Genomic DNA, 13,654 nt, shown 5'->3' with positions numbered 1-13,654 from the left:
CAAAATACCGTTTTACACATGCAGTTCCGAGCTCCCTAATCAGATAAATCTCCAAAATGGTAGACTTATTGAATCGGCTATCATGACCACTCTCACCCATATAGATCAAAGGATTGTCGTCATAAACAAGAGTTTAGAACTCACTCAAGATTAAAGTCAAGTCTCCTACAGTCATTTTAGTGAAATATTAGTTTCTTTAAGTAATGTTGTTATAAATAGAAACTAATTATTTCGATGTTCGATCTATGTATAAACTCCTTTATACAGGATACCCCCACTCACATATCTTTATATGAACAATATGGTTCATATTATTTGTAACACTTACATCTCATGTAACAATTACAAAGTGGGTCGCTGATGACGAAAATTAGCCATCAAAGACTTGATGACTAAAATTAATGGGACGAAATATGTGATGCATGTCTTAGGTTATGTGTTGATTATCATATATTGGTGGTCATGCGTTGGAATGAAACTATGCGTTAACGAATGTATGCGATGACCATGCGTTCCTGTCACAAGTTTTCTTGCGCTCACGTCAAGTATAACGCGAACGTAAGTTTCTCGGGTGATCCGAGGTCAAACTCAGGGACTTGTAACTAAATGCTATGCGGTAATGTGTTTGCGGCGGTTGAATAAAAGAATGATGGAGGGTATTAAGCTAACACTATTCCTACTCCTAACTAACAGACAACGCAATAAGAAGTATGAATGAGAGGTAGAGACACGACAACTGTTGACGTGAAGTAAATGGATGGAAAATAGATAAAATGTAAGGTGTCTTCATCACAACCCTTAAGATTGACCGCAAGGGCAACCTCAGCCAACGCAAGCTATGCGATCATGCTACATACACTTGTGCCTAAATCTAGGACGTATGCGATGTGTATGCAAAGTGTCAAGAGGCCTTATTCCTAAGTCTCTATTCCTGCTCATGTGTTCTCACACATAAACAAGATGACCGCATACCGCCACTGTATCCTACTTCTTGGACGCATGCAATATTCTCTCCGTAGGGTGCATACGCTGTGTAATAGCAAACAGAGCTTATTCCTAAGTTTCCCATTCTTGCTTATGCGATCCAATCCGCTCTCTCGAGTCTTAGATTTGGATTTTAGACTAATCTTCAAAGTATGCCTAAATGATGAATGATGCACTCATAAGACAAGGTAACCGCATAAACTTGGCTGATGTAAGATTATTCCTATCTCTAGTGAATACTTGTTTACATTGCTTAATGCGATCAACCACTTACCCTCCCGGGCAGTTGGTTGTTGCTGACTTTACTCATAGACAAGCATTGCGTCCACCTATAGACAGGCATTGCTACAGCTTCACACTAAGCAAATAAGGTTTTCTCACACATTCGCACAACGCACATCTTCCGATGGTTTGCTACATGCTTCATATCTCTAATCCGCATGACTAAGTATGTGATACTCTAACAGTCTCACTAAGTGATGCAATGAAGATTAAGGATAATAAGTAAATGAAGATGGAGATGGAATTGAAGGAAATATAGAAATGCATTGAACACGCAATTTATTAATTTCTTAATCCAAAATGTAATACAATACAATATAAGAAAAGAAGAGAAAATTAAAGGACCAGCTGTAAGCAATGTCTTGCTTCCAGCGGATGTGTGTCAAGGCTGCCCACCGGCCTTGTGTACCATGGAAGGGCAATGGAGCTGACTCTCTCGAGACCTAACTCTGGCGAAGGCTCCGGTCGTCACTCGAAATGGATGAAGAAGATGAAGAACTCTCAAGCTTTCCTCTAACGCATTCGTCTGGATCACAAGGATCCGCCCGAAGGCCAAAACTTGGATGATTTGAAATTCTGCTCATCGGCTTCTATTTATAGAGCTTGATCGCTGACAGCATTAATGAACCTACTCTGATTCTGACACTCACGGTGCATTAGTTCTTTTCTGAATCTCTGCTGCTCACGGTGTGGTAGGTGAAATGTCAACATCATCTTTTGATTTTCCCGAGATATGCGTTGATGCTTCCATTCCACCAACCTTGTGTTCATCCCTCTATTATGGTTATCATCGTGTAGCCGCAATCTTGAAATGACCGCAATCGCTTGATTACCGCAACTTCTACACGATGACCGTAATCGCTTGACGATCGCAACTCCTATACGATGGATGTATGCAGTTGATTACTGCAACACCCATGCGTTGATCGTATGCGTTCGCCTTTGCGATGGAGAGTTTCTCCACATGCGGTCGTCTATGCGATAGCCTAGCTTCCGCGTTTGCGTCCACTTCCTGCGTTAGCTACAAAAATAGACAATTGAACGCATAATAACACATAATAGTGGGTTAGCCGAGATTCTTGATGTTAAACGACACAAACTCATTTTCTCATGAATTCCTAACATAATTGCCGCATATTATGCTTAACAGCCCTCATAATTCTAAATAAAATGCCTAAGATGACGTGCATTTCTACATGTCATCAGTCGTTCCATAGTATTATCAGGATGAGGCACCCAACCTTCATCCATTTACTGCAGACCTTTTAGGTTATTACTTGAACATGAACCACCTATATGTCAACCACATAATGTTCAAGTGACATCATATAACCTTGGATCTTAGTTTATTGGATTGAATTAATGTTTTCTAAATGTCAAATAAAATACATATGCTTTTATTAGATAAATAATTTGTGTTAACAAAACAACATACCACGAGATATACTAGATTTAAGACATCAATCCCAACACTTTCATTTGATACATGTACATGAGCAATTCTTCCAAAGACTCTGAGATGGGATATTCCAAGTTTCCTTCCAAACAACATGCTTCTTGTGGCGTTTTCCAAGATATGCTTCTTGTTGAACATCGATTGGATAGGTGGACTGCACATGTTACTGCTTCTACCCAAAACTCCTTTGGCAGTTTCTTGCTTTTAAGCATACTTCTTGCCATTATCAAAATTGTTCTATTCTTTCTTTATGCTACTCCATATTGTTGAGGGGATCTTGGCACTGTTAAGGGTCAACAAATTCCATGGTCTTCACAATACTTGTGGAATTCGTTTTATGTGAATTCTCCTCCACGATCAGATCTTATGGCCTTGATCACCAGACCACTTTCTTTCACAACAAGGGATTTAAACTTCTTGAAGTTCTGAACACTTTTGATTTATGCTTCAAGAAATATATCCATGTTTTTCTTGAAAAATCATCAATGAAGAGAAGGAAATAGTTACTCTTACCAAGTGAGTTTGGTTTGATTGGTCCACAAACATTCATATGTATGAGTTCCAAAGGCCTGTGAAATTTTGAGCTTGACTCCTATAAGAAGCTTTTCTTGAACAGTTTTCTGATCGATGTAAAATAGATGTTGTTAATTCTATCTTACCCAAGCAAGTGAAATTTATAATGCTTAAACAACTACTAAAACTAATATGTAGTAAAAGTGGAAGTAGGATGTTGATCCCAAGGAAGCATCTATTAATTGGCCAAAAATAACCTTTGAATTCAAAAAGATAGTAATTTAAAGGAGGGTTTGTTTGTAAATAAACTAAAAACTAACTAGAATGAAGGTAAAAGCAATTTGTAACACAAACTTACTATTTCTTTTAGTAACGAATTGATAGAAAAAGATTCTTGAAAAATCTTGTTACTAGATTTAATCCTATCATTGTTCTTGAACAATTACTTGAAAACTCAACATCCCATAATCCAATAAGAAAAGACCCTTAACGACCCATATAGCCAATTAACATGAATCATATCAATTAGCCCTAATCCAAGTAAAAAACACTTCCATATAGCAATTATCATGTTCTTTTCTGAGATTGCCTTAAAGACAAAGGTTATCATGATTATGACATTCAAGAAACACATTAGAGTAACTTTCAAGAATGGTTGAATGAATGTTTTAAATTAAGAAATTCAAGAGTTAAATTTGGAAAAAAAAATCCTAATTAACATAAGAAAGCTTAATTTTTGTAACCTATCTCACCATTATGCAATAGTGTCAAGTAAGAATTACATTCAAGAAATCAATAGAATCAAAGCGTCAATTATCCTCCATTAGTTTCTATTCAAATTCATCCCAAGAACATTCAAGAATATAGAAAGTTCAAGAAAATATACAAAAGAACTCAAGAATTTAAACCTAAAATTAAGATTTTCCTAGAAATACAATTACCTAGTCATAGAATTGAGAAGTCTTGAAAGAACAATTGATGCATGCCATGGATAATTTCATAAAGAAGATTTGTGAAATTATAAGAAATCTCTCAATACAAGAACAAATTCATAAAATTTCTCTAATTTTTTGTCTAAGACTCTCTCTATCAACAAATGTAAATTTTTCTCGTTCTTTCCTCTGCTAAAAATGAAAGAATAGTTTTTATATCTACAAGTGTAGTGTCGCGATGCTAAAGCTAGCATTGCAATGCTAAATCATAAAAAATCCAAGAAGCATTGGGCATGGGTCGTGATGCTCAGTCAATGCCAAGTTGCACAAGGCGTACGCGCGTGCACGGACGATTCCGTCAAACTCCGGAGCATTGCGACTCTAGGTGAAGTGTAGTGACGCTGCCCTATTTTGCAGCAAATGAATTCGTTCTATCCTTCAGCGTCGAGCTAGCGTTAGGCTTAGTTGTGTAAGGAATGTTGCGACACTCCAAGTATTGCTGAAGTATGTTGATTTGTTCTTTTAAAGGGGCAAAGTGGTAATTTTTCATGGTTCTTCTTCTAAAGTAATTTTTTGGTGTCGTTTGGCTCAATTTAGCCCCACATTCTTCGAAATAACTCCATTTGTGTCGAGCATGGAATTTACCTATAAAATAGACATTTTTAACAAATAATTGAAGTATAATTGAGGGAATTAGTACGAATAAGATAACTCTTTACAAACCTAATCACTTTCCAAGTAAACATCCTTTTGATCGAGGTGGCTTATGGAAGGTAATCCTCTCACCATGCTCTTCTTGGAGAGTGACTCTAATCCCCCAAAATTCAAATGCCCATATCGAAGATGCCAAAGCCAATATGGATCTTTGTAACACATCTTGAGTTATTTTGCAACGTCATTTTGAATGTTGAGCATAAACACTCTATTTGTTGTTATTGGCACCTTGGCAATCAAGTTATTTGCATTGTCTCTCAAAAAAAGGTTATTGTCTTTTAATCGAATGTCACAACCTTTCTTTAAGAGTTGGCCCAGGCTCAAGATATTATTCTTCATATTTGGAACGTAATGGACATTTGAAATACATTGGTGATCACTATTCTTCAATCGGAAGAGAATATTCCCTTTTCCTTTTCCTTCTACCTTGGATTCATCTCTGAAGGCTACATTGCTACTCACTGATTCATCAAGCTCCACGAACATGCATCTTTCTCTATACATGGTTGCTTGCCCTAGTGTCCAAGTACCATGCATTATCTTTGCTCCATTCATTACTCGTATAAGCCATCAACAAGGTGCCACATTCTTGACTTCTTTCTTCAATGTAGTTCGCTTTCTCTTCAACTCTATTATTTCTGGGAGCTCTACATTCAGATGCATAATGATCAAACTTTTGACAATTATAGCATTTAATGTTTGGTTAATCGTACCTTGATCTGGATTTTCCTTGTCAACCTCTTTTTGAGTTTACTGATCCTCTTTGGGAGTTACTGTTGTTGTCTTCATTGGCCTCCAACCACGTCATTATCCTTGTCCATGACCTATTCCTCGTCCTCGATGTCCACCATGTTCTCTCCCTTGTTCAATTCTATTATTGAGACTAATTCTTCCACTAGTCGAATCAACTCACAACTTGAGCAGCTGATCCATGATTCCTTCCTTCTTCTTTTTATTTTCTTCATATACTTGTAACGAACTCATGAGTTGCTCAATGGTCATGACCTCCAAGTCTTTTGTTTCTTCGATTATAGCAACAATATGTTCAAATTTTGGATTTAATGATCTTAATATTTTCTCCATGATTTTAACATCATTAATCTTTTCACCATTTCTCTTAAGTTGATCGGTGATGTTCAAGACTCTAGAGAAATAGTATGAGATGGTTTCCCCTTCTTTCATATGCAAGGTTTCAAACTCAGCTCTTAGAGTTTGAAGACGTACCTCTTTTACAGGAATGCTCCCTTGTTTGATGTTTGAAGCTTCTCCCATGCTTCTTTCATCGTCTTTGCTTCTAAAATCTTCTCAAAAGAATCGTTATCTAATCCTTGATAGATTAATAGAGAGCTTTCTTGTCTCACTTTCTTAAGTCTCTCAAATTATCCCTTTATGCTTGAGAAAAATCACCATCATTCTCCGATTCGATATATCCTTTCTCTGCGATCTCCCACACATGTAGTGAACCAAGGAGAGCCTTCATCTTGATACCCCAATTATCATAGTTGCTCTTGTTGAGCATTGGGACTTGGAATGGGACCATGATATTGCTTGTCATCTTCTTCAAAATAGCTCTGATACCACTTTGTTCGAAAGAAATTTTGAAGGTTGAAGAAAACTTGGAAGAGGGAATTGCAAAAGTGGCTACTTGTGTTATTGAGCACTTCTTTTTTCTTTTTTTTTTTTTTTTGCTTGATACAAATGGTAGAACATCCCTCCTATTTATACTAGTCCACACCCTTAAATCTATGGTTAAGATTTGGTCAACGCAATATGATCTAATGGTTACAAATGTCTCTCTAAAATATTCTCTACAATTACACTTTTCTCATATTTTATAGATAATTCTTCAATCTACTCTAAACATATCCTACAAATAAAATCTCTAGAATGTTCTAATACTTGATATTTCTAGAAATTGGGCTTTCGTTTGGGCTAGCCCAAATAATTTAACCCAAAATCAAGTTTATATTTCAACGTTGTTATCATATATCAGCTATCGAAGAAGAAAATTTTGAAAAGGGTCGAATGCACTAAGGAGAAGCAGAGGAGAGAAAAAAATCAGGTGAGTCCTGAACAATGGATGTGGGAAATCAAGACATGGGTTTTACGATGCAGAGAAACAACCAAAAATGATTGAATGAGATATACCTGTGCAAAAGTTCAAGAAATTTTTCTTGAGTGAAATTTTAAGTTGACGCTAATATGTTTGCCAAATGTTGTCATCTCTGCCTTTCTTTTAATAGCATTTTGTATAAACTGCTATAAACAGAACCAATTACATCCCTAGTTTGTTTTAGTATATTTTATCGACTAACAGATTAGATACTTTTCAGAAAAATTTTTACCGATAAACAAAATGTCAAACTATTTACAAAAATAACAAAAAGAAAACATTGATAGATGCTGATAAACTTCTATCAACTTCTATCACATAAAATCAATGATAGATTTCTATCAGTCTATTATTTTATTTTAAAACTTTAGTTTTTGGTTACTATAACTTCTATTTTAACACTAGCTTATGTAATATTATGTGGAAAAACTTTTGTTACTAACAAAATACTAATCCCTAAAAGATTCAGCCATTCAGAAACCATAAAGTTTTCATTCTAAACTTAAAAACAAACTAATTTTAAACTTAAATCACTATGATGAACAAATGGAAAAAGAGTACTAAATTAGTGTGTCAACCAAACAAACAAAGAACAAAAATGCAAAATCATCCAAAACTCATCATTGAAAGTCAGAATGACCAAGTAAAGAATAAAGATGATGTTATTAACATGCTAATATGGAATGGGGTGGAGAATTTACAATGTTGAGAAGCTAAAAGAAATGAGAAGAAACAAAAAGAGAGGGATCAAAATTAACCTTTCCAACTCTAAGTTAAAAATCATTAGTAAAAGAGAGGGCGGATTCAAAACTCTTATAAATTGCTATTGGATGAACAAGTCTTTTGCATCATCCTTTGCATCAATATTATCCATGAAAATGATAGTTTCTTGATGATTCTCTTGGTCTTCATTAGCCACTCTTGTGTGTTGTTGCACAACCAAGATTATGGCATTACCCATGAAATCTGAAGAGGCCAATACCTCTCCAATGGCCCCAAGTTCTGTGCACTCATTCCAAAGCACCAACCCTTGAGCTAACGCCAGACACGGGCTATGTCGTCTTCCAACCATAACGAGATCAAAATTACTCCCCATCGAACGTAGCATAGAGATTGTTCCAGTGCCATCCTTCACCACCTCTTCTATGTACCTCACTCTATGGTTGTTTGCTATAATTTGTCGAAACTCAACCACCGCTTCATCATCGAGCCTTCTTTCCTCAATTTCTTCCCTTGGGACATTCTCGTTCTCTAGCAATCGAATCATTGTCAAGTTTATATTGAAATGCCCAGCCATTCTTGCCCCGATGAACATTGCCTCACGATCGTCTGGTCCACCTACGAAGACTACAGCTATTTTAAAAGACTGCAAATGGTTTGTAATAGACTTTGAGACATTTGAAAATCCACGTTCAACAACAATGGCGATGGAGCATGGTGCCTTCTCAAAGATATGATGGTTAACCATTTTTATTTTATGTTTGGACGATGACAACACGCCATTGGAATGAAATCTCTTGTGAAAAGGAACAAGAATCAAGGAAGACTTTTTGTCCAAAGCAAGTGAACAAACATCGTCATGAATTGTTTTAAAAGGTGATACCGCAGTGAAGGAATTGATTGCGACAGTTTCATTGCTGCTCTCTGCAAAGTATTTGAAGGCATTAATAATAGGCTCAGAAGAGGATGACCTTAAAGTCATGGCTTTCCTATGCTTGTGATGTATGAGTTTTGGTTGGGAACGACCAAGAAGCTCAACAAGATGAAGCATGTATACAACAAGGTGACTTCGTCTCGTTGGATTTAAGGCGTCGAGTAGGTTAATGGCACTAGGAACATCTTCTTGGTCATAAATACAGACTAATACGCAAAGATCAAACTCTTGTCTTAAGTGCATCACTGTCCTTTTCTTGTAAACTATATACCTTCTTGAAGGATGAAAGAGATATCTTATTACTGGAGTGATTATTGAAACGATAACCAACATGCATATGCATCCAACTACAAGTGCTTCCTCATCTATCATCTGCACATATTTAGGGAAAAAGTTAGTGAGTTTCTTAGAAATGATAAGATGCAATTAGATAATGATGGTCAACAAGAAATTCATGTTCCTACCTTTTCCCTCCTCTTTATTTTAAGCATACCAAGCTCAAGAGCACCTTGACTATTCAAGATGAGGCCGAGTGAGAGGGCATCTTTCATAGGAAGTTTGTAGTATATTGAAATCATAAGAGCACCCAAAAATTTTCCTAATGCACTAATGAAGACAACGAGTGTCATGCATAAGAAATTGATGAGTTTCATGGTGTAGTTATTGACAATCAAGCCTATTTTGGCAAAGAAGATGGGCATGAAAACCCAAGAGGTGATGAAATCAAGTCTCTCCACCAATGTTGATCCAATGGGAGGCCCTGAAGGTATTATAAATCCAAGTAAAAAAGGACCAACGTAGATCTGCAAACCCAAGGCCTGGCAGCAGAAGGCAACCATCAACACTCCTAAAAGCAGGGTAATCACAAAACACTCCTTTAATGGCTGGCCAATTGGATTCTTCCTTATCATCCATAGACTGGCATGTCGGAAAACAAAAATGAAGACAAGTATAAGCACCACAATAACAAGATTTTTTGATAAGTCCTCTTGTCTGGTCTCGCCATTTGGATCGAAGATACCTCCTAGTATTGAAAGACATATGCCGACGATATTAGAAGCCATGGATGTTGACAAAGCCATTCTTCCAAACTCAGAGTTGATCAAATGAAGCTCATAAAGAAGGGAAGAAACCATGGGAAAATTGATGAATGTCTCTAATTGACCGAGGACGAAAAGGTATTTGGATGATTGGATGTCGAGAAAATTAGCGACGAATACAGAGTAAATGATGACTAGAATAGTAGCCAAAACCGCAGAACAAGACCCAATGCCAAAAGCTTTCTTGTCAATATTTTTGACAAACGAGATATCCGTTTGCACGCCGATCAGAAAAAAGTAAAAAACACGACCAAATGCAGAAACCACATCAAGAACAATGAATCCGCTCAGTGGGAAAACCGCCTCTCTAAATTTCTCCATGTAGCATAGACCGGAAGCACCTATAACTAAACCACCCTGCTCAAATTAAATCACCAGTCACAACCAATAACACAAATAACATTTTGCCCCAATCTAAAAGCCAGGAGAGTGGAACAAATAAAATATGAGCTGTTACCATAATTTGGGAGACGATGAGGGGTTGGCCGAGGGGCTTGAGAAGCTGAGAAAACAAGATGATAATTCCAGAACAAATTCCAAGCTGCAAGAGAAGAAGAGGAACTGAGAACTCTAAAGGCTTTGCTCCACTGAAAACACCATTATTGCAGTGAATCCGGTTGGCAAATATACATATCTTGGTGAAGTTGTTGGAACCATGGCCAATTCCATCGTTGCTGTAAGCAGCAATGTCCTCTGGTTCCATTACAATGGAACCCATTTTCAGACAAAAGTTATTTTATTGATACTGAAAATGGCTTCATCAAAACAGAGAAAGAAGAAATCAAAAGGGAGGAAAGCACTTTTGAAGTTGGTTAACCTAAATGAAGAACCTCAACAACATACAAATTTGGGGAAAAAAGAAATTCAACTTCAATTCATATCTGGCCTACAACCCAAACACCCCCACCATATTTTCCTATTCTTTTCTTTTCTTTTTTTCTTCTTTTCCATAAATATTTTTATCAACATTTCCCTCTTTCTATATCTAGTAACAAAACAACTCAACTTCTAATTTGGTATTTCTTTTATGAAGAAATTCTTTATTTTTTATTTTTTAGAATTTTAGTGGAACTTATCCAGTGAACAATTAAAAAAAACATTGTGTAAATTTAACTGAAATTACCATTGTTTAAACTTTAAACCTAGAGTTTGAATTTATAAAATTGAAAGTGTATAGTTAAAATTCAAACATCATGTGACAAAATTAGGGTTAAAATTGATACTTTTATCCCTGAAATTACAAGTTTAAAAATAATGTTAAATTACAATTTTAATCTAGAACATTTGTAATACATATCTCAACTTTAAAAAATTGTCTACGGGGTCTCTAAACTTCAAAAGGTATAGTTCAAGTTTGGGTTGATTTTACAAATTTTGAAAATATATGGAATTAATTAAATACAAAATTAAAACTGTTAAGAATGTCGTAACTTCTTTTGTTTATAAAAATCTCTACCACCTTTTTCCCTCGACTTTTATTTCTCTCATTTTTTTTTCTTCTCCATGCTTTTTTCTCCTCTCCTTATTCTAATTTCACAACAACATTGTTTTACTTTAAGTTTGCCGTTCGGAGAAAGTATCATTATGTCTTGTTTATGTAGTAAGTCTATTGCTCTCACAAAATATGTTTGTTTTTATTCTATGTTGATGTCTTGTTTACATTCATTCATCGATGTAGTTCATTATCCAAATTTTTTTTTTTTTTGTAAGGCATGTTTATTTAGTTGTGCATTAATGATTAAAAAAAATCTTTCCATGTATCATAGTCATTACATATATTTAAAATATTTGTATCAAGAAATTTGCTAAATAATATTCGTGAATGAGTTTTTTGAAGTGTTCATGTATTTTTGTTTTATCACTTCGTTTATGATAATCATTCTTTTTTTTTTTTTTGTTAATAATAACACTTATTTTGGAAAAAAAAAAGTTTTTTTCTCTGACGATAGAACTCAAACTCTTAAAAGGCCGTTATTTGAGATTCTTGACGTATAAATTTAAATTCTTGGGAAGTCAGGATTTGATTTCTATATGTTTTCTCTTGTAAATATATATTTTTTTTTTCATTTTGCCAAAATAAGCATAGCAGGTATTTAATTCAATATCTTTGGGGAAAAAAAAATCTTGTCCTTTTACGTATTCTTTTGTTTCTTTAATAACAAAAATTCAATTATTGAAAAATATGCATTTAAAAAAACTTTTCATAAAAGACATTTTTCTTTAAAAGTAAACTTTGAATTTCTCTAAATCAATCCCCTAATATTTATTTCAACAAAACAACTTAAACATAAAATTAATTTCATAAGATTTCTTTTTCTTTTAGAAAAAAAGGTAATGAAATCTTCCTTTCATACTTTTCTTTAAAAGTAAATAAATAAAATAAAAATTGATTCATGAATAATATTTTTCTTAGAAATAAAATATAAGAAAGGTTTTTGCAAAAGGTTTTTTCCAAATATCTTTCTAATAAAACTTTCCTCGAACATTAGGCTTTCAAAAGAGGTTGATTCTTTAATGTTCTTGAGGCGATGAATTTACTTTTGAAGGCCAAATTAAATTCAAATAAAATTTTTTAATGGTCATAATTATTGTTCATTATCTATTTTAGTACTAACCAATAAATTATGGAACATTTATAAAATCAACATAAAAACCATCTTTTTCTTCAAGACCATTTTCTTTAAATTAACACGAGAAAAATAAACTTTGTTCTTTGAATGAGTGTTGTGGGATGTTAATACCTTCCCCATACACAAAAAGACCCCGACCATTTTAGCATACTTGTAGGTATCCAGTCACGCCTTCTAAATCAAGACTAGTAGCGATTCCATTTTTCTCCTCTTAAGAATAAGTTTGGCTGCTCCACGTTGCAAATCTGTAGAGCCTTACCACACATGTTATGTTTGTATATATATACATTTAATTATTTATTTGTAATTGTTGTTGTACTTTATAATTATGTTTCTTAAGTATTTTCCTAACATTTCTAAAAATATTTTCTCTTACTTACATTATATGTACCTATTTTGAAAATTTATCAACCTACTACATATAAATTTATGGAATTTGAGTAAGAATTCAAAATAAAATTAGGAAGAGAAAAGGGAGATTTTCAAAAAAATAGAAAAATAAGGAAAACTATTTACACAAAATAGTACAATTGTAATCTTTTTTATAGAAGCAGATAGAGGCTAATAGAAGTTTATCAATGTCTATCGGTGATAGAAACTCATAGAAGTCTATCACTAATAGACGCTGATAGAAGTCTATTAGTGTCTATCAATTTTTTTTTTTTTTTTGTTATTTTTATAAATAGTTTGACATCTTTTCTATCTGTAAAATTTTTCAAGAAGAAAACATCTGCATCCTAAAAACAAAAACAAAAATATGAAAATGTTGTCAAACGAAACTAAACATTCATATATTAGAGTATGTTTTCAAAATGTATTACTTATGAAAGTATGTTTTGTATGATAAGAAATGTTGAAATGTATTATAAATATTATAATAGAAAATAAATGTCCATTGCTTAGTAAACCAAAGGTCATGTGTCACCACTTATATTGTCCATGTGCCTTGCAATCATTCATGCTTGGTATTCATATAAGTCCACATCCTACTTGCCACTTTGCCTATAAATAATGACATTTGATGAATCTTAAAATTACACATAAATGGGTGAGAATTCCACTTCCACTAATTTTCATATTATCCAATTTCATGATTTTGGTTATTTTATGTTTTTAGTTATTTTATTTTATAATTTTAGTTTTTATTTATTTATTATCATTATATAAAAATATTATTATATTATATTTTTCATACTCGTATTCCCGTTGTGCTCCTTAATTTCATAACACGTTATCAACACGAGCTCATGTCGTTTTTCCCGCTAAAGGTAGATCC

The 13,654-nt window shown here is 34.1% G+C and overlaps 1 protein-coding gene across 1 annotated transcript; it reads right to left on the bottom strand.

Moving 5' to 3' along the window:
- Positions 1–7,630: 7,630 nt before the first annotated feature.
- On the bottom strand, positions 7,631–10,666 carry LOC120070558 (cation/H(+) antiporter 15-like). Its single transcript, XM_039022353.1, has 3 exons — positions 10,206–10,666; positions 9,113–10,105; positions 7,631–9,020 (listed from the first exon to the last, which is right to left on the bottom strand). The coding sequence occupies exons 1-3, from the start codon at positions 10,464–10,466 to the stop codon at positions 7,818–7,820; spliced, it is 2,457 nt and encodes an 818-aa protein (XP_038878281.1). The 5' UTR covers positions 10,467–10,666; the 3' UTR covers positions 7,631–7,817.
- Between the last annotated feature and the right edge of the window lie 2,988 nt (positions 10,667–13,654).

Source organism: Benincasa hispida, chromosome 1 (assembly GCF_009727055.1).
Source record: "Benincasa hispida cultivar B227 chromosome 1, ASM972705v1, whole genome shotgun sequence".
Lineage (NCBI taxonomy): Eukaryota > Viridiplantae > Streptophyta > Magnoliopsida > Cucurbitales > Cucurbitaceae > Benincasa > Benincasa hispida.
Note: the sequence above shows the minus strand (reverse complement) of the source record. Positions and strands in the feature narration are given on the sequence as shown.